Here is a 21,947-nt window from a genome sequence, read left to right as displayed (position 1 = left end):
GCATGATTTCCAATCTTAATACAATGTAAAAGTGAACATCTGCTATGTGAAAAGTATGTCATAAATATAGGATACAATAATAAATAAATAAGTAAATAAATAAATACATTCCGTAAATAAATAATATTAGAGCTGTCATCCCCTAGAAATCAATACCCCGGAGCTGAATGCGTTTCACATATACTTCCTTAATATATGAACAAAGTAGTTGCTGAATTAATACAACAAGTTCCCTGATGTGACTAAAGCAGAAAGAAGAGCCTTTAGAAATGACCAAATACACATGTACAAGTGTGATAGGGGAGATCAGTCAATGAGAACCATCTCAGGATGACGCCAGGTCTCCATCCTTGCTTCTTAAGCTTTCCTGCAAGTCTGCTGTTGAGGAGAAGGCTCTCATGATTTCCATTCTGACGAGTTCCCAGGCACAGCCACTGTGTTTCTTCTCGTCCAGGTAGAGACGGATTCTCTGGAAGTACCTCTTCAGCATCAGCGTTGGGCTGTCAGCCGTCAGGACAGAGTCTTCCTCTGCCATGGCCTGTACCAAGCAGGTCTCCAGGCCTTGCAGCTGCTGATGAAGTGCAGTGTGCAGTTCCTCCAGCAGGGTGTTGTTCCAGGCAGCAGAGGAGTGCGCTGTGTGGAAGAGGTTGAAGATCTGCTGCAGCATCTCGTGCAGGACAGACACGGTGTGGTTCTTCTGGAACTGGCTGCCGTTCACCACCTCCCGCGGGAACTGGAAGTCTCTTCTGTCCTTGAGACACAAGACAGGGGAGACCCTCCTCATCTGGCCCAGAAGCACCAAGGTCGTCCTGCTCAGAGGGGCAGAGTTGTGAGGCAGGTCACAGCCCAGAGATCCAACAGGGCCGTAGCTGCACAGCACCAGGGCTGTCAGCAGAGGGAGCAGCTGGGCCATGGGGAAATGAGGCTGTGCTGTCCTGGCTGAGCAGGGGTCTGGGTGAACCTTGGACTCTAGGTTCTCTGAAGGCATTCTGTCTATGCATGGCATTTATATCATACAGAAAAGACTTTCTGCTTTTACTTCCCTTTTTTGCTTTCATTTCAGTATTCTTAATCTAAACTACTGATTTTGAAACAAAAGTTGAGTTTTCCCCAGAAACTTCTGATGTTCGACTCCAATAGACAAATATAAATTAAATGAGAAACATCTTTGTTCAAAGTCAAACATGCATAGATAGAAAGACAGATGGATGGATGGATAATCGTGCACACAAACACACACTCTTTTCATATGTTGCCCCTTGGTTTTCTAAGAATAAATGTTTAGCCATTTTTTCAAGGTTCCATTTTTGCCCTCCATACTCTGCCCAGAAGTCTGGGTACCTTTGCCCTACAGGTTTCTGTATTGGTTAGTGATTTCCCAGGCTACCTTTGGTAAATTAACCTTTTAGAACAAAGACTGTGGTTGTACTGTTTACTACACAGAAGATGCTGGTGATTATTAGTGGATAAGTTTCTCCATTGTTTCTCTTCCTTCGAGAACCTCCATGTGCTTAAATTTCAGTGGGACCCCATGGTCAGGATGAATGTAGACATGACCCTTTTCCAGGATATTTTTTTTACTGCAGATCTGCAGTGCCCCTCAGGCTGGGACAATATCCCTAGGAGGAATTCGTTTTTTGTTTTGTTTTGGTTTTTTGTTTTTTTTTTTAGGTGCATAAGTTAGTGGAGTTCATAAATCTGAGGCATTGTTATTTCCCCAGCATCACCTCTCTCATCAGGTTTTTATGACATCAACCAACATGGTTTCATCTAAAATGACAAAGTGTCAGTCCCACGCCTCTGCTGAAGGAAGGACTTCTTTCTTTGTTGCCAAAAGAATAAATGCTCCAAAATGCTTGCTCTTGCCCCTTGCAATTTGTGTGAAGGACCATGGCTCCCAGTGGTGAACCCTTCCTCTCCTGACCGCATGTCGCATCCCGCGGATGCTGATAGCTAATGTTTGTATTGCCTGAGTAGTTGGAAGGCTTTTCCAACTATGCTGATTTTACCTGCAGTGTCTAATAATTTTTATTTGCCCTGTGTGGCTTTTGTTATTCAGTGCTTTTACTCAAACCACTGAGCACCTGTTACCCTCAAAGCTTCTTAACTATTGCCCCTTGATATTCTTGTTTTTTTTTTTTAAAGAAGATTTTATTTTATTTATTTGAAATACAGAGTTACAGAGAGAAGTAGAGACAGAAAGAGAGGTCTTCCATCCGCTGGTTCACTCCCCAGATGGTCGCTATGGTGGGGCTGTGCTGATCTGAATCCAAGAGCCAAGAGCTTCTTCCAGGTCTCCCACGCAGGTACAGGGGCCCAGGCCATAGCAGAGAGCTGGATTGGAAGAGGAGCAGCTGGGACCAGAACCGGTGCCCATATGGGATGCCAGCGCTTCAGGCCAGGGCTTTAATCCACTGCGCCACAGTGCTGGCTCCTTCTTGTTGGTCTTGATGTTGCCTCTCATAAGAAGTTCATATTCCAAAAACCAGGGCCTTCAGTTTTTCCTCCAGGTAGTGTGAGTCTATTGGGCCCCTTTGGGCTCCTATCTGTGTTTCAGCCTCAGAATTCTGGGCAGTGAGTCAAACTTAATTAAGTCAAAGAGAAATCAAATGCTTTCCTTTATTTGTTTGTATCTTTTTCACTGTAAGATTTTGTGACTTCTTTTTCACATGGTGCTTTACTGGGTAAGGCTGGCCTTGCTGCTGCATCACATTCTACCTTATCTTGAGTCAATACAGGCAAAGGGAAGTTAAAGACCAGGAGGCTGCACCAGTTGCTGCATTTTTTTCTCTTTTTTGCATTCTTTTTACACCTCAGATATTTGTTGGTTCGTTTCACTTTTCAACTTCCTAGAAAGCAAAACTTGGCAGTTGTTCATAGGTGAAAAGAAAAAAAAATGCAACTCTGATTGTCATGGAAGTGAAATAAAGGAAGTGATCTATGGTGACTCAAGGACAAAGTGTAAACTAGCAAAATTCAGAACTGCAAACTGGGGACGATTGGTGGCCATTGCTAACGGGCACAAAGGCAGGAAAGTGGCTGCTTCTGCCCAAGGCAGAATCATTGCTGGTACCCTTCTTTGTCTCTTTTACCAGTTTTTGTCTTTAAGTCTATTTTGTCCAATATTATGGCTACTCTCGCTCATTTTTTATTTCAGTCCGTGTGTATGTTTTTTGGTGAGGTATGTTTCTTGGAGGCAGCATATAGACAGGTCTTGTTTGATTTTTTTTAATCCATTCAACTAGTCTGTATCTTTTAACTGGAGGGTTTAGTTCATTTACATTCAAGGTTATTATTGATATTTAACGACTTGATCCTGCCATTTTTCCATAAATGTTTCTACTCTTTGGTTTGGATCTGCTTTGCACTTTTACTAGGAATTTTTCTTCTTTTACATTGATTCATTTTACTGATTATTTTCTACAAATTTCTGGGTAGCTCATTCTTAAGTGTCATTTGTAGAGTTGGCCAAGTGTTGACAAATTCTTTCAATTTCTGTTTATTTTGGAAGCATTTTATTTCACCATTTTTATAAATAAGATCTCTACTGGATATAGTATTCTGAGTTCACAGAATTTTTTTTTGTTTGTTTTGCATGTTAAATTATATCTGTATTCTCTACTAGCCTGGATTTCTGATGGGAAGTATACAGTCAATCTAGTTGGAATTCCCTAAAATTAATGTGGTGTTTCTGACATGAACATTTTAGGACCTTTTTTTTTCTTTTTTTTTTTTTTTTTTGACAGGAAGAGTTAGTGAGAGAGAGAGACAAAGAGAACGGTCTTCCTTCTATTGGTTCACCCCCAAATGGCCGCTACGGCGGGTGTGCTACGGCTGGCACTGCGGCTGGTGCATTGCGCTGATCTGAAGCCAGGAACCAGGTGCTTCCTCCTGGTCTCCCATGCGGGTACAAGGCCCAAGCACTTGGGCCATCCTCCACTGCTTTCCCGAGCTACAGCAGAGAGCTGGATTGGAAGAGGAGCAACCGGGACAGAATCCGGTGCCCCAACTGGGACCAGAACCCGGGGTGCCAGCGCTGCAGGTGGAGGATTAGCCAAGTGAGCTGCGGCACTTTTCTTTATATTTTACTTCTGAAAGTTTGAATATAATATATGCAGTGAAGATATTTTCTGATCATGTCTTTTTGAAGTTCTAGCTCTTCCTATACTTGGATGTCCTTATATTTCTCCAATTTAGGGCAATTTTCTGCTATTACTTCACTGAACAAACTTTATTAACCATTTTGCTTTTCCATTCACTCAGGAACATCTAAGATATTTTTATTTGGACATTTGCTAGTATCCTGTAGATCTGAAATATTGTTTTTAGTTTTTATAATTTTATTTTTTTGTCTGACAGACATTCCATGGATTTGTCTTCTAACTCAGTTATTTTTTTCTGTCTCACCAAGTCTGTTGTTAGGGCTTTCCACTGTACTTTTTATTGGACCTATTGAATTATTTAAAAAAATATTTATTGATTGATTATTTGAATGACAGAATTAGGGAGGGAGAGACAGAAGTCTTCCATCCTCTGCCTTACTCCCCTCACTCCTCCAGCCTCAGTGGCTTGAGCTGAGCTAGTCCACAGCCAGGAGTAAGGAACTTCTTCCAGGACTCCCATATGATGCAGGGGCCCAAGGACTTGGACATCCTCCACTGTTTTCCCAGATACATTAGCAGGGAGCTGGATTGGAAATGGAGCAGCTGGAACTTGAACTAGCACCCATATGGAATGTTGGCACTGCAGGCAGCAGCTTAGCCTGCTAAGCCACAGCGCTGGCCCTTTGAATTCTTTATTTCTAATATTTCAGTTTGATTTTTCTTTAATATCTCTATCTCATGGCCGAATTTCTCATTCATGTCATTTATAGATTGATTTAACTCTTTTAATTACTTCTCTGTCTTTAAGTAACCTTACAGTCATTCTTCTGAATTCCTTTTCAGACGTCTCTTCAATCTCTTCATCTTCACAGTCTAATATTGAAACGCTATTGTGTTCCTTTTGGGGAGTCATATTGTCTTCCTTATTCATGTTTCTTTTACTACTACATTTATTTTTATGAATCTAGGGAAACATTTGTTGGTATCTGCTCTGAAGAAATTCCAGGAACTGCATCCACGTCTCCCATATGGGTGGTAAGAACTCACGTACATGAGTGTCATCATCTGATTCCCAGAAACATTAGCTGGGAGCTGGACTAGAAACAGGGTAGCTGGGGCTGGCGCTGAGGCTCAATAGGCTAATCCTCCGCCTGTGGCGCCTGCACACTGGATTCTAGTCCCGGTCCGGGCACCGGATTCTGTCCCAGTTGCCCCTCTTCCAGGCCAGCTCTCTGCTATGGCCCAGGAACGCAGTGGAGGAAGTAACATACTAAATTTAGTAACATACTAAATTTTTGCAACGTTCATTTCAGGTAAAGGATCATATATTAGTAGTACTCTTATGCTCATTTCAGAACTTTCAGCATTTTTTAATGTATAAGAATTCAATTGAATTATAAAAATAATTAATAATAAAATTTATTTAGTTCCTTAAAAACATTTTTTTCTATACCTACACTTATACTGACAAACTGATTTTACACTCATGTCATCTGAAGATCATCAAATGATGTGAAATCTCAGCTTCTATGTGACAGAAAATCGATGTCATAATCCTTTATAGTTCAAACATATATCCTAACAGCTTGGCTCATACTTGCAAAGGGCAGTATTGATAATTCAGGAGATACAGAACTATTACCCTAAAAACAATAGTGTATTATGTTTTCTGATGCCTGTGAACTGTGTGACTCAGGGAGAAATTTCATTTAGATTTTATTCTACATATGACACCAGGCCGATTATGTTCTGTTATGACAAAGTAGAGAGCAAGTAAGATATGAGTCATACTTGTGAGTTTAAAATAGTACTAGACAAAGGCAACATATTGTGTTGCTCTTGAAATTAGAATCCCCAGAACCACGTGTATCTTCAAGGAACTAGAATTTCATTTGTTTGAACAATAAATGCTAGAGATTATTGACAGTAAGAGTAAGGTGGAAATGCTAAAAATTGTCTATTACAGTTCTAGCAACAATGGCCATTATGAAGCAACATAACTGGATCATTTATGAATGGTTCCCAGTAGCAAAAGAAAATCTGAAAAAAAAAAAAACTTCAGTAAAAATTATTTCTTGAGTGATTATATGTAGCCTGGTACTGAAGACAACAAAAAGAATAAGACAGAGTCCAGTCAATAAGGCAGTGTTTTCCCAAATATGATTCCATTGCTTAAGGAGTAGGAATCCTGAGGGCAGGGACAACCCAAGTTCCTATGCAAAATAAAAAAAGTAAAGACAGCAGTGGGTGTTTGGCACAGGAGGTAAGGTCTTGCCTGAGGTGTCTGCACCCCATATCAGGGCACTTGGGTTGAATCCTAGTCCTCTTCCTAATTTCAGCTTCTTGTTAATGTACACCCTGAAGCAACAGGCAAACTTGAGAAGCAAACTCAAGGGCTTGGATCCCTGCCATCCATGGACGAGACCTAGATGTGCTTCCTACCTACCGGCTGCATGCTGGCCTAAATGTGGCTGTTGTGGACATTTGGGAACTGAAACAAAAATTGGGAGGTCTTTATCTCTTTGCTCCCCTCACTTCCTCCCTAACAGTCTGTTCGTTTCTTCCTTTTGAATAAACAATATTTCCTTTAAAAATGATAAAGAAATTAAAAATAAAATTAACCACAAATAGTAAGATCAGGGATAAAAGTTAATGCTTCACATAATAATATGCAACATTCATCCAGTTATGAATCTGTGGCAAAAATGGGATCCCTTCATTGCATAGGAATCAACTTCATTTGGGACCTGTTAAAGTTCTTTGGAATATTTGAGCTTTAATGCAACTATATAAAGATTATTTTCTGAATCACATAGTCTCATTAGGCACGATATGGCCCTTAGTGTTTATAAACGAATTCTTAGGCTGTGGAGAAATCTTAGATATGATGGTTTGTGACCCTCCAAAGCTCAACCATATCCAACAAAACTTTTTCTTAGTATTCATTTTTCTCATTGGCTTTCTTTTTTTAAGATTTATTTGTTTATTTTCAAGTCAAATAAGTAAATAAATATTTGAAGGAGTTACACAAAGAGGAAGAGACAGAGAGCTATTCCATCTGCTGGTTGACTCCCCAAATGGCCGGAGTTGAGTCAAGCCAAAGTCAAGAACCAGCAGCTTCATCCAGGTCTCCTATGGGGATGTCAGGGGCCCAAACACTAGGGCCATCCTCCGTTGACTTTCCCAGGCTGTTAGCAGGGAATAGGATGGGAAGTGGAGCAGCTGGGACACAAACATGCTCCCCTATGAGATGCTAGTGTCACAGGCAGCAGCTACCCCTACTGCATCACACCACCAGTCCCTCATTTGCTTTCTTTATGTATCATATGAAAAGGATTGATAGTGAGCTCATGGGAAATAGCCAAAACATACACAAGAATATATCCATAAACCTATGATAAATAGATGGCTGGATAGTGCATTTTGTTTCCATCATTTGCTTGAGCTCAAATCATTTTTGGGAAGTACCTTCGGTTAATTTTGTCAGTGACGGCCTTGTGGATATTACTGAAGTTTAAGCTTCAGTACTTCAGAGTGTGAGGTGGGATTTGAGAATAAAATGCAAACAGCTTATATCTTACTATTCAATTCCACTGAAGTTTTCCTACACACTAACAATTTTGTCAAGTATGGAAACAAAAAATAAAGAAAAAAGGTGGAGGAATGTCTAGCATCTAATGATGTTAAAAATTATTTTCTCACATGAAGAAAAACTAAAAGTTCAGCACACCAAATATCAAAATGAAGCACATAATTTAATTTTTCACCTCCACAAAAGCTAGTCTTATGAGTACTATTAAGCATCTGGGAATTTCAGATTTGTGAAATAATTTGGTACGTGATAATTTATATCAATAAATAAAATGAATTAAAAGTTGCTTCACCAATTAGTACAAAAGATAAGTTAAATGTCAACAGCTTTTAAAGATAGCTTTGAATTGATTTTTTGCCATTATTAACTCTGCAGCAACCAAAAAGATTGAAATTTGAATGTTTTCTATTTACATAAACATATATATATATAGTGTATGTAGAGAGATGCACAGTATATATTTTTAAAATTATAATGATGGTCTATTACAAAAAGATTCTAAAAAGGCACTAAAGCAGGAAAGATGAGGCACTAATGGGAAAATGGTGAGGAAAACTGCTTTTGAATCCTGTAGAGTGCATAAAGAAAAGCAAAAACAGAAGTAGAAAGTGAGGGAAGGCATTCAGAAAAAGGAAAGCAGCTCATCCTCTATTTAAGACACTTGAGCAGAGCAAGGTCTTCAGAGAACCTAGAGGCCGAGGCTCTGATCACCCACCTCAGCCAGGCCAGCAGCATCTGCAAGATCCCCCATGGCCTTGCCCTTCTCTTCACTGCTGGCCCTGCTGGTGCTCAGCTCCAAGTCCCTCTGCTCTCTGGGCTGTGATCTGCCTCAGACCCACAGCCTCAGTGACGGGAGGTCCTCCATGCTTCTGAGGCAAATGAGAAGAGTCTCCCCTCTTTCCTGCTTGCAGGACAGACATGACTTTGAGTTCCCCCTGGAGGAGTTGGAGGGACACCAGGCCCAGAGGGCACAGGCCATCTCTGTGCTCCATGAGATGACCCAGCAGCTCCTCAACCTGTTCAGCACCAAGCAGGCATCTGCTGCCTGGGATGAGGCCCTCCTGGACAGACTCTGCACTGGACTCTTCGAGCAGCAGAGAGACCTGGAGGACTGCATGATGCAGGGAGTAGGGGCGGAGGAGACGCCCCTGAAGCATGAGGACTCCGCACAGGCTGTGAGGAAATACTTCCAAGGGATTGCTGACTATCTGGAAGAGAAGAAATACAGCCCTTGTGCCTGGGAGGTTGTCAGAGCGGAAGCCAGGAGAGCCATGTCTTTATCCAGAATCTTGCAAGAAAGAATTTGGAGCAAGGAATGAGACCAGGACCAACATAAAATGATTCCTGTTGAGAAAAACACATATCACACTTGAGCAAATTCTGCCATTAAAAGACTCCTTTCTCCTTAAATAACCATATTAATTCAATCAGTTTGTTAGATGTTTTCAAGGCTATTAAGCAACATCACGTTAACTTTTGGGGCATTATTTTTTAACAGATGAACATTCAATTTATCTATTTAAATATTTATGTATTTGTATATTTATATATTTAACTATATTTAAGACTTAAATAGTTTTTATCTGTAAGATAATCATGTTCACTTTTGTACTGTGGTTAATGTAATAAAATTACTCTATATTAACCAATTCATCATTTCACTTTGTACATTAAATTTTTCCTATAGCAAACTTGCTGTATTTGTCTATCCTATAAAAGAAAATATGAGATTTATTGTGCAATCTGATTAAAGACTCAATGGCACAATTCATTTACATGGGACTATTATATTAAAGATAGAAATATAAATATGCTTCCTCCTAACTAGGTTGTATGTTGCCTTCACAATACAGAACTGAAGAGGACAAATAGAATTGCTGCTTTCTTGAGTCTTTGATGTTGGTAAGAAAGCAACCTAAAAGGAATTATCATACTTAAAATATCTGCTCAGTTAAATACAATAATGATAAGAAGAGAAAAACAATTGAAATGGTCTCAGCAGATCTTGGGAAGAGGCAGATCAGGAAATGGAAGCAGAAGCAGCAGATAGTGTGCACAGCTGACTGGGACAGCTAAGTGCACATATGCACTGGCAATGAATATATGAGCTTGCAATTTACAAGCAATGCCAGCAACTGAAAGCCTGCTAACAGAAGTGGCCACATGGGAAGATACTAGAGAATAAGAAAAAGGCTTAAAATTGGTTGGTGTCGGGGGCCGGCACCGTGGCTCACTTGGTTAATCCTCCACCTGTGGCGCCAGCATCCCATATGGGCGCTGTGTTCTAGTCCCAGTTGCTCCTCTTCCAGTCCAGCTCTCTGCTGTGGCCCGGGAAGGCAGTGGAGGATGGCCCACATGCTTGGGCCCCTGCACCCGCATGGGAGACAGGAGGAAGCACCTGGCTCCTGGCTTTGGATTTGGCCATTTTGCGGGTGAACCAATGGAAGGAAGACCTTTCTCTCTGTCTCTCTCTCACACTGTCTAACTCTGCCTGTCAAAAAAAATAAATAAATAAAAAGATAAAATAATAAATGATTGGTGTGAACTTCAACTTTAAAGGGAGAAGAGTCCTAGAGGACATTGAGTTGGAAAGACCATACATTAGAACAAGAGAAATGCTGATAGGAGTATACTTACAATTAAAACTCTATAATAATCAATGTATCGATAGAAAATGTGGATTGCAATTGCCCACAATGGGGAAATAAAAGTCATTGATGACCTTAGTGATAGATGATTTGGTAGAATTAATCAGCAAAACCTCAGTTGGAAGGTGCATCTGGGTGAAGGAGAAAAGAGAAAGTTAGAGACAACATATATAGAAAATACTGTTAACTGGTTTGTCTGCTTGAGTGGAGGAGAGAGAGAGGGTGGGACTTGAGAAATAATGTAAATTATTCTCTTCTCTGCACAATTTTTACTTCTCTGAAATATATTTGTGTTCAGATAGATTTCAAGGACTAATGTACTAGAAAGTCATATTAACATGTTTACTATTTTATTTATTAAGGCATGATATGTCAAAGCATTTAAAATTATAATTTAATGATATTTATAATCATTATTATTTATCACTATTAGTATATTGTCAGTGAACTGCTCTGTGGATTAAAAATGTGCACTAAACTGGGAATGTAGATGCAGTCAAAGACATTAGTGAAGGAATAATTAATAAGCAGAAGCCATACTGGAATGAATAGAGTGTGAGTAAGTGAGGAGAATTCCCATTGTATTTTTTTTAATTCAGTGAGTCACTTTCCTTTTTTCACTTTTATCAGTTTCATATTTGCATTTATTTCCTTTTGGCTCAACTTATCCCGGTGCAATGACAACTTTCAAGAAAGTTGAGTGGAGGGGCCGGCGCTGTGGCACAGTGGGTTATCGCCCTGGCCTGAAGCATGGGTATCCCATCTTGATGCCGGTTCGAGATCCGGCTGCTCCACTTCTGATCCAGCACTCTGCTATGGCCGGGGAAAGCAGTAGAAGATGGCCCAAGTGCTTGAGCCCCTGCACCCACTTGGGAGACCCGGAAGAAGCTTCTGGCTCCTGGCTTCGGATCTGCGCAGCTCCAGCCGTTGCAGCTGACTGGGAATGAACCATTGGGAGGAAGACCTCTCTCTCTCTCTCTCTCTCTCTCTCTCTCTCTCTCTGCATGTGTTTGTGTGTGTGTGTGTGTGTAATTTTGACTTTCAAATAAATAAATCTTTTAAAAACAGAAAGTTCATTGGAAAAAGGAAAAAAAAATTGCATATTGGAAATTTTGGAAAGTTATTTACCTTTCCATTTTTATCGCCTTAATTGAGTACTAACCTCAAGATAAAATAAAAAAATATAGCAGCAGCAATAAGACAACAATAGGCAAAGAAAATTGTAAATTTAAAAAATGATAAAATGATCTTCAGGAAGAACTGTGCACTGCACTTCATCAGCATCTGCAAGACCTGGAGACCTGCTTGGTACAGGTGATGGGAGAGGAAGAATCTGTTTTGATGACTCAGCACCCAACACTGATGCTGAGAAGGTGCTTCCAGGGAACCTGTCTCTATCAGAAAGAGAATACAGTGACTGTGTCAGAACGGAATCATGAGAACCTTCTTTTCAACAGCAGACTTCAATGAAAGTATAGAAGTAAGGATGGAGACCTAGAAAAGATTTTTCTTTAATTCATTTGTTTGCACTCCTTTGTGGTTGGTCATTTAAAAAACTTTTATTTTGGGGCCAGCATAGTGGCAGAGAGGGATAAGCTACCATCTGCAATGCCAGCATCCCATATGGGCACTGATTTTCATTCTGGCTGTTCCACTGCAGAACCAGTTTCCTACTAGTGTGTCTGAGAAAAGAAAAGAGAAGAGGCCAAGTTTTTGGGCCCCCGCACCCACATGGGAGACCAATATGAAGCCCCTGGCTTTGGCCTGGCCCAGCCTCACCTTTGGGGCCATTTGGGGAGTGAACCAGTGGGTGGAAGGTTCTCTGTCTCTCCTTCCCTCTCTCTTTATAAGTTTTACTTTTAATAAATAAAATAAACCTTTAAGAAGATGCATTATAAATAGAAATATTTAAAAAATGAAAACATTTATTTCCTCTTTAGTCATAGAATGGATTGAGTTAAATTATTCTTTTGTTATTGGAGTTTTGATGTAAAAATGATTATCTCTAGAAGCATCTGCCCTTAAGAGACTTCTATTCTGATGTTATATACACATTTATACATTTGGAGGGATTTGGGCTTCCAATTACCATGTCACCAGCTTGGGGGTCATCATCCCTCCTGTCCTCACAACAACAAAATACTGAACAATCCTAAAATCCACAACTCAATCTGTATCTTCAGAGAATTGAGGCCATAGGTGAAGACTACTGTAATGATTGGAGAGGAAGGAGGATACAGAGAATCCCAGCTTGCCTGGAGCACAAGTACAGGAGGCAGTTGGAGCTAATATTGATGGGAACACTTACTGAATGGAGAACTGCTGGAGGCCTAGTGTAGATGAGCGTGATCCTTAAGAACTCCAGGAAATGCAGTTATTGGGGCTAACCCTACACTTCTTTTCCCCATGAATCCCAATAGTTTCTCACTGTGACTATCAAAGAAAGCTCTCCTGATATTCCACACACAAAAACTGCCTTGGCTGAGAAAGAACTTGTAGGATCAGTTTCATTCACAATACCTATAAAATAACTAAATACTTTGGATAAATTTAACCAAGGACATGAAATTATAAGACATTAAGGAAAGAAATAAATAAGACACCAAAAAATGGAAAAAGCTTCCATGTTAATGGATTGGAAGAATTAATATTATCAAAATGTCCATACTACTCAAAACAATTTACAGATTCATTGAAGTCCCAATCAAAATAGCAAGGACATTCTTCTCACATCTAGAAAAAATGACTCTAAAATTCATATAGAAACACAAGAGACACTGGATAGCTAAGGAATACTTAAACATGTTTTTTCTTTTTTCTTTTGTATGAGACCAAGCATCTCTGACTGCTACAGGAATATAGTAGACAGGTATAGTGAAGAAACAACCTTATTTTGTGCAGGGGGAATGACAACACAGCACTTAAAAGTTATATTGTAGTCTGGATCATGCTTTGAAATCTTAAACAATTCAAAAACAAACCCAAAGGCATCACAATACCAGGTTTCAAGACATATTACAGAGCAGTTATAATCAAAACATCTTGGTACTGGCACAAAAATGGACACATGGACCAATGAAACAGATTAGAAACCCCAGAAATTAATCCATGTATCTATAATCAGCTAATGTCTGACAAATGCATTAACAATAGCTCTCTGAAGAAAAGACAGTCTCCTTAACAAATGGCATGGGGAAAATTGGAAATCTACATGCAGAAGTATGAAAATAGACCCCTACCTTACACCTTATTAAAAAATCAACTCACAATTGATCAGGGATCTAAATCTAAGACCTGATGCCATTAAATTATGTTGGAAAACACAGGGGCAATACTGCTAGACATTGGCATATGCAAAGACTTCTTGAATAAAACCCCGGAAGCACAAGCAATAAAAACAAAAATAGACAAATGGGATATATCAAGCTTTTAATCTTCTGCACAGCAAGGGAAACACTCAACAAAATGAATTGGCAACTGATAGAATGGGAGGAAATATTTGCAGACTATTCATCTGATAAAGGATTAATATCTAAAATACACAAGGAGCTCACAAAATTCAACAACAAAACAAACATTCCAGTTAAGAAATGGGCAAAGAATATGGACATTTTTCAAAGTATGGAATGCAAATGGTCAACAGACATACAAAAAATGCTCAGGATCACTAACCATCAGGGAAATGCACATCAAAACAATAATGAGGTTTCACCTCACCCCAGTTAGAACTGCCATCAGCCAAAAATCAAAAAAGAACAAATACTGATTGTTGCAGTTAATTTCTCAACAATGTTGCAGTGGATTTGTTTCTTAGAGGAGGAGCGTGGTGGGGGCAAGAGGCAGGGAGTCACCACACAGACCCCGGGAGCCGGGGAAAGCGGGCTTGAGGCAAGCAGCCCACAGGCTCGTTTATTTCAGTTAGTACAACAGCTTATATAGCCAAGACCAGCCAATCTGGTCAAGGGGTGGTCTATGCCCCAACCAATTACAGCCTGTTGCCAGGAAGTTTCCAAAGCCATCCAATCACAGCCTGAGGCCAGGCAGGCTCTGTTTGCCATATGGGTTTCAAAGCTATTCCTGAGTAACTGACGTTTGCTTGCCAGCGGCCATCTTGGCATGGCCTTCTCATTCCACGATAGCTAGTGAGGATGGAAACAAAAAAGTATACTGTTGGTGGAAATGTAAACTAGTGCAACCATCATGGAGAACAGTATGGAGACTCCTCAAGAATCGGAAAATTTGTCCATCGTATGACCCAGCTATCTCACTCCTGGAGATACACCAAGGAAATGAAATTAGCATTTGAAAGAGCTATCCATAGCCCCATGCTTACAGCAACTCAGATGTCTATCATCTGATGACTGAATAAAGAAAATGTGGTGTATAAACATGATGGAATACTACTCATCATACAAAACAATACAATCTTGTCTTTTGCAATGGAATGGATGCAACTTGAGACCATTATGCTTAGAAAAATAAGTCAGACTCAAAAGGAGAAATATGTTTTCTTCTATGTATAGTAGCTAATACAAAAAGTACAAAAAGTGTAATGTGTATGAGTAAAATTAGCATCTTCAAATTTGATAATTGTTTATGGCCATATTCTACACTCATGGACAACAATGGTCTTTTTACTTTCTAATTGTTTAATTCTTTATGTAGTGGATGATCTAAGCCTGTGACTAAATAGCAAATTGAAAGTATGTTATTGTGAAAATTTAAAGAAAGGGAAAGAAATGAAGGAAGGAGAAGGGGGGGAGGGCTGGAAGTATCATTATGGACTTAAAATTATATATTTGAAGTACATGACATCTGTTCTATTTATATAGACAAAAAATAACAAGACAAAAAAGAAAAATATAATTCCATCTCATCTATAACAATATTTGGGTTATATTCAGTTTTAAAACTTAGAACCCAGAGAGAAGCTCCACAAGACACAGAAAATAAACCCATATAAATAACAAATGCAAAACATTGGCCACTTATGTGGGTAGTAACTAACAAGCTCCTAAAACAGCAGTGATGACAATTAATCATGAAGCTGGCAGTGATGGCTTTTAAAAAAAACATAGGAAAAACACACAAAAACCAATTTCTTATCTTATAAATTGAAATTCCAAGGAAGCCTGTTAAGATTATCAGGAGCTCCACTTGCTGTCATTCAGGCTGAAGCCAGGGAGCATGCTGCACTGATGGCTCTAGGGCACTAGCCCGGCTCCCCAGACCCATCCAGGCCCTTGGAGTGCAAGGTAATACCTGAGCTTCTTAAAGATTAACATATCTGCTTTACTATATTGTTGAAGAAATAAAAAATTTAATTTTACGCTTTTAATTGTTATATTTGCACCAATGCTGATATACACATACATTTTTTTCATTTCTTTCTTTCTTTCTTTTTTGTTTTTAAAAATTTAACTTCCATGTATAAAGGAGAACATGTGGTACTTGTCTTTCTGGATCTGGCTTATTTCACTCAACATGATGTCTTTGCTGCAAATGGTAGAATTTCATTTTTTATAGTTGAATAATATTCCATTGTGTATATATGCAACATTTCTTTATCAATTCATCTAATAATGGACACCTTGGTTGGTTCCAAATTTTGGCTATTGTGAACAGTGCTGCTATGAATATGGTGTGGTGCAGGTAACTCTTTGACAAACTGTGTTCAAGTCTTTTGGGTATATACCTAGTAGTGGGGATTGGTGGATCATTTGGCAAGTCTATTTCTAGTTTTTAAAGAAATTGCCACACTGTTTTCCACAGTGAGGGCACTAATTTATATTCCCACCAACAATGTGAAAGTGTTCTGTTGCTTTTTGTCCACATCCTTGTCAGCATCTGTCACTCTGTGCTTTCTTACAGGGGTGAGGTGGTATTTCATTGTGGTTTTGAACTGCATTTCCCTGATGGCTAGGAATGCAATGTACTCTTAAGGAAGAGTTAGCATACCCTCAAACAGGAAGGTTTTCCTGGTTTCCCATGAAGTTTCACATCAATTGTGCAGATTCTCCTGCCTCCATGTGCCCCACAGGTCCTAAAGTCAGTGATTGCTCAGAAGGTTCTGGAAGGCTAGAGGCAAGAGATCCTTTCTCCCCGCATCCTGCTGTCCATTGCAGACATGTCTGTGAAACTGGGTTACTTCTCTTCTCAAAGAAACAAAAAGATAAGAAAATTATTTCAATAGTTATCTCAGTTCCTGCCAGGAAAGAGCCTTTTTTTTTTTTTTTTCCTGTGCAGAACACACCAGCGGAAGGAGACAGCCTTCTGCAACAACAGAATGGACCTTCTTGTCAAACTTGGCACTGTCTGTCTTTGCCAGTAGGTGGTGGCCTTCCCTTGAAAATCTTCTAGTAGTCCCCCGAGTACAATGGATCCTGCTTTGTCTTTCCTTTTAGTTACATCACTGTGACAGGGGCATTCCCTCATTCAACAATAGTTGTTGGTGTAACTCCTAATTGAAAAACGTTTCAACTGTGTGAAGACCTGGACAGTATCCCTCTGCATCACTTTAGGCAACTCCCAAAAATGTAGCCACAGAGAGATCAGACTGTCCTCCTTCCAGCCCCACACTCTGTCTCTGGGAGTGCTTGCTATGGTACGCTAGAAAGCCCTTCTACATATCTACTATTTTTTGACCCCCCCCCCAACACTATTTGGATCTAAAATGTATGGAATAATTTAGCATTTTCAATTTTCCTTCTGTAACATTTCATGTAAGTAAATTCTATAATATCTTTTGCTTCTTTCCCATTAAGTCTGACAATTTCGGTACAACCAAAACTGTGTTTGTTTCATTCACGGATGGCAAATCCACAAACTGTCACTTTCATCATCAATTTATAAATATCATACAAATGGAATAAATGAATAAGAAAATAAATATTCTGTTGGTTTAAAATACCAGGGTTTGAATTTTGTTTCTTGAAGAAAAAATTTCAGAAATTTTCATTCGTAGCAATGTATTAAATAAAGCAATTTACAATTTAATAAAATATAAAGATAAACACGTTTAATAAATTTTAACATAATTGAAAGTGAATATAAGCTCTAAAATATTTAAATAATATAAACATAACGACATGCAACAATAAATATATAAATAAACAGACAAATAAGTTCAGGGCTGTCATCTCTTAGAGACTGAATATTTTAAACACGGATTTCCTTAAAACACTGATAAAATATTTACAGAATTAACTCAAAAAGTTCAACAACTAAAAATGAAATAAGAGACTGTGGAAATATTGAAAGACACATTTGCAAGTGGGATGTGGCAGATAGTCAATGAGAATCAACTGCTGATGAATCCAGGTCTCCTTCCTTGCTTCTTAACCACTCTTGCAGGTCTCCTGTTGAAGAGAAGGCTCTCATGATTTCCGTTCTAACAATCTCCCAGGCACAGTCATTGTGTCTCTTCTCCTCCAGGTAGAGCAGATTCTCTGGAAGTACCTCTTCATTATCAGTGTTGGGCTTTCTCTGTCATTCTGTCTTTGCCTGCCTGCCTGCCTGACTCTCTGCCTCTTGAATAAAAATAGTTCATTCACTTGAAGGTACACCTCAAGATTTTATAAAACATGTACATTGGTTTAATATAACAGCCCTATGACTTTCACACAGTAGTTTACACTTGGGGAACCAAACATTACAGAGGTCAGGTGAGTTGGTGTGTTACCTACGATCATATATATGAACAGATAGAGTGATTAATGCAAAATCCTATATTGGAGCCAAGGATGCATCCTATGTTTCATATTATGATTTTTGTTAATGTTTAAAAAATAATTAATTTGAGATGGAGATGGATAGGGAGATGGAGCTGGAGCTGGGAATGGAGATGGAAAGAGAGAGAGAGATACATCATCTCTCCTGGTTCTTAACTCATCACTGCTATCTCACGGGATTTGTGTCAGCAGGAAACTGGAATCAGAAACCTGAGACTGTACTCCCTAACATCAAACCCAGGTACTCCAATGTGGGATGCGGGCATCCCAGCTGGCATCTTAACAGCTGGGCTAAATGTCTGCTTCTGTTCATTCTTTTAAAATTTAAATTCACAGACTCCAGAAGCTCCCTATTCCAGTTCTTTCTTAATGGTGACTATAGTTGCACATCTTGTACAACACAACTTTATAGTTATAATTTATTACTTTGCATTAATAATGTGTTCTTTGTCCAGGTTGCTAGTAAAAATATTTTTTAATCCAGTTTTTGTTTATTTTTATCATGTGCCTTATTCTTTAATATACATTATAATTAGCCACTTGGGAATATACAGATAAGTGTGTATGAGTTTCATGAAACAAAAACAAAAGTCCATTGTAGTACAATATGAAGATGATTAATAAATAATATAACAAATCATATTTCAAATGAGAAATGGATTAATGGAATTTGTAGCCTTAGATAGAAATGTGAAGAATTACACTGTCAACAGTAAGGAAAAAAGTTTAGCAACAAGGAAACTGTACTATCATATTAACAAAGAAAACTACTTTGATGATAATCAGCAGTAATTTGATTTATGGTAAAGAATAGTGATGAAAAGAAAAAAAACGAAATTTAATAAAAGATTCTAGGCAGATTTCCTAACAGAAAGGTATTTAGATCATCTCATAGATTCCATGATTCTTATGGGATACAGACTTGAATGTAAAAACAGATTCACACAAGAGTCAAAGATATGTCAAATAAAAAGAGAAAAATGATTACTGAGAGGCATGGATGTTCTGCTCTAGACAATTTATTATATAAAAAGAAACCACCCAGTCATTTCTACGCAGGTGAGATTGAAAACAAGTATCCATCAGGAGTATATGCCTACAGTTTTCAGAAAATGCACATGTCAAAAAAGAAAACAAGTATGCATCAGGAGTATATGCCTAGAGTTTTCAGAAAATGTACATGTCAAAGGCTAGAAATTTTTTTTTATTTTGACAGGCAGAGTGGATAGTGAGAGAGTAAAGGCTAGAAATTTTAAAATCACAAGGTAAAAGATCAACATAAACTGGAGAAAATTAATTAACATAATGAAATTTTGCAAAATTTGGCTAAGAAATTAATTGACATTAGTGACCAAATGAATTAGCATTGTGCTTACTACAAAGTAATATTAATCCAAAGAAGGAAAATTTTTAACAAATCATTTGCTTACATCAAATATTTAAACTTTTTATAAATCTTGTGCCAAAACATCCATTGTCTAGAAATAATTCCCAGAAAATATTCAGTTAAATCAGGAACAATATTAACCCACATTCTCCTCTAGGTCCTATATTACTAAATTCTGCCACTCAACAAGCAAGCTTCCCCAAATAATTTTATGTGCACGTTGTTCTAGTTCTCCTGCTTGTGTTTCCTCTTCATCTATCCTCATATGTTTTCCTGTACCGTAACTCCATTAAACCAGATCTGTTAAAGCCACTACAGACAGATGTTTTTAGGTTTATGGGGACAATTCACACTGACTTCCCCTGAACGCAATTCTGTCTTTTGAACACCGTTCTTACCTATTTGCCCTTCTTTCTTCACTGGCCACTTCATTTCAGTAACCTTTGCACATTTTGCTTCCCTGTTCTCCCTCTATATTGAGGGTCTTCTCCATTTGTAACTCACAAAATCCATCCCAATGTCCCTGATATTAGACATGCAATAAGGACTCTCAAATTATTCCCTTCATCCATCGCATTTGTTGTTCATTCTAGGACCATGTACCCAACAGCCAACACAACTTCTGTACTTCATTCTCCCAGGCACCTTAAAAAGAGAGATCTGCCACCTTTTTTCCTTTGCAGTATCAGCTGTACCAAAGTTTCCAGTATGAAAACATCTCTGTGCTTTACTCCTTTTTATACTGTTTCAATTAAGGGAAATTAGCACAATGTTTATGTTTCTTTCCCATATATATGATGATGTTTCAAGGCAGCAGGGACTGTGTATTTCTTTACAGCAATTCCAAAATCTGACACTGTTATTTTCTCTCTATACATGTGATGTGAATGGAATAATAAAGTAAATAGTATTACTGTCCATTCTTCAACTTGGTTCAGAAAGCCAGTGTCTGAATATAGGGTAGAAAAAAAAATAAAAAAACTTTTATTTAATGTGTATCTTAATAAAAGGTCAATAGGTAAAAATAAGGCCTTTAAACAGCAAAAAATAATAAATAAATAGACTTTATTATGATAAATGTACAGAATTTTAAAAATTTAATAAATAATAAATACAACATTTCTTGAAATGGAAATGTGAGCATGATTTCCAATCTTAATACAATGTAAAAGTGAACATCTGCTATGTGAAAAGTATGTCATAAATATAGGATACAATAATAAATAAATAAGTAAATAAATAAATAAATAAATACATTCAGTAAATAAATAATATCAGAGCTGTCATCCCCTAGAAATCAATACCCCGGAGCTGAATGCGTTTCACATATACTTCCTTAATATATGAACAAAGTAGTTGCTGAATTAATACAACAAGTTCCCTGATGTGACTAAAGCAGAAAGAAGAGCCTTTAGAAATGACCAAATACACATATACAAATGTGTTGGGGAGCTCAGTCAACGAGAACCATCTCAGGATGACGCCAGGTCTCCATCCTTGCTTCTTAAGCTTTCCTGCAAGTCTGCTGTTGAGGAGAAGGCTCTCATGATTTCCATTCTGACGAGTTCCCAGGCACAGCCACTGTGTTTCTTCTCGTCCAGGTAGAGACGGATTCTCTGGAAGTACCTCTTCAGCATCAGCGTTGGGCTGTCAGCCGTCAGGACAGAGTCTTCCTCTGCCATGGCCTGTACCAAGCAGGTCTCCAGGCCTTGCAGCTGCTGATGAAGTGCAGTGTGCAGTTCCTCCAGCAGGGTGTTGTTCCAGGCAGCAGAGGAGCGCGCTGTGTGGAAGAGGTTGAAGATCTGCTGCAGCATCTCGTGCAGGACAGACACGGTCTGGTTCTTCTGGAACTGGCTGCCGTTCACCACCTCCCGCGGGAACTGGAAGTCTCTTCTGTCCTTGAGACACAAGACAGGGGAGACCCTCCTCATCTGGCCCAGAAGCACCAAGGTCGTCCTGCTCAGAGGGGCAGAGTTGTGAGGCAGGTCACAGCCCAGAGATCCAACAGGGCCATAGCTGCACAGCACCAGGGCTGTCAGCAGAGGGAGTAGCTGGGCCATGGGGAAATGAGGCTGCTGCTGTCCTGGCTGAGCTGGGGTCTGGGTGAACCTTGGACCCTAGGTTCTCTGAAGGCATTCTGTCTGTGCATGGCATTTATATCATACAGAAAAGATTTTCATTTTCTGAACATAGAGAAATGTACTTTTACTTCCTTTTTTTTTGTTTTCACTTGTATATTCTCCATGTGGCCTAAAAAAATTACATCAGGCCAAAATATTAATTTTTTCAATAAAGTTTCATTTTCCAGTAAATTTCAGATTTGCAAATAAAAATAGTGTTTGATCATTAAAAAAAGAAGCATCTTCTCCTGAAATCAAAAGTGTATATATGTGTATAGATAGTTTCTCCTGCCTACATTTATTCATTTATAAATATTGCTTCTCATCCTAGAACAAATTTTTAAACCTAATCCTAGGCTACATTTTC

The 21,947-nt window shown here is 38.8% G+C and overlaps 3 protein-coding genes and 1 non-coding gene across 4 annotated transcripts; 1 reads left to right on the top strand and 3 right to left on the bottom strand.

The window, feature by feature from the left end:
• Positions 1-325: 325 nt before the first annotated feature.
• On the bottom strand, positions 326-913 carry LOC133771285 (interferon omega-1-like). The gene has a single exon (XM_062207041.1). It carries the CDS (start codon positions 911-913, stop codon positions 326-328), a length of 588 nt encoding a protein of 195 aa, XP_062063025.1.
• Positions 914-8,444: 7,531 nt separating this feature from the next.
• LOC133771277 (interferon alpha-5-like) lies at positions 8,445-9,014 on the top strand. Its single transcript, XM_062207030.1, has one exon. The coding sequence runs from the start codon at positions 8,445-8,447 to the stop codon at positions 9,012-9,014; it is 570 nt and encodes a 189-aa protein (XP_062063014.1).
• A 4,150-nt stretch (positions 9,015-13,164) lies between these two features.
• LOC133772093 (small nucleolar RNA SNORA63) lies at positions 13,165-13,296 on the bottom strand. Its single transcript, XR_009867720.1, has one exon. It is a non-coding gene; the product is annotated as a small nucleolar RNA SNORA63 (small nucleolar RNA).
• A 7,636-nt stretch (positions 13,297-20,932) lies between these two features.
• On the bottom strand, positions 20,933-21,520 carry LOC133771276 (interferon omega-1-like). The gene has a single exon (XM_062207029.1). It carries the CDS (start codon positions 21,518-21,520, stop codon positions 20,933-20,935), a length of 588 nt encoding a protein of 195 aa, XP_062063013.1.
• Positions 21,521-21,947: the final 427 nt, after the last annotated feature.

Source organism: Lepus europaeus, chromosome 12 (genome assembly GCF_033115175.1).
Source record: "Lepus europaeus isolate LE1 chromosome 12, mLepTim1.pri, whole genome shotgun sequence".
Taxonomy (NCBI): domain Eukaryota; kingdom Metazoa; phylum Chordata; class Mammalia; order Lagomorpha; family Leporidae; genus Lepus; species Lepus europaeus.
This window is presented reverse-complemented; position numbering and strand designations above follow the sequence as displayed.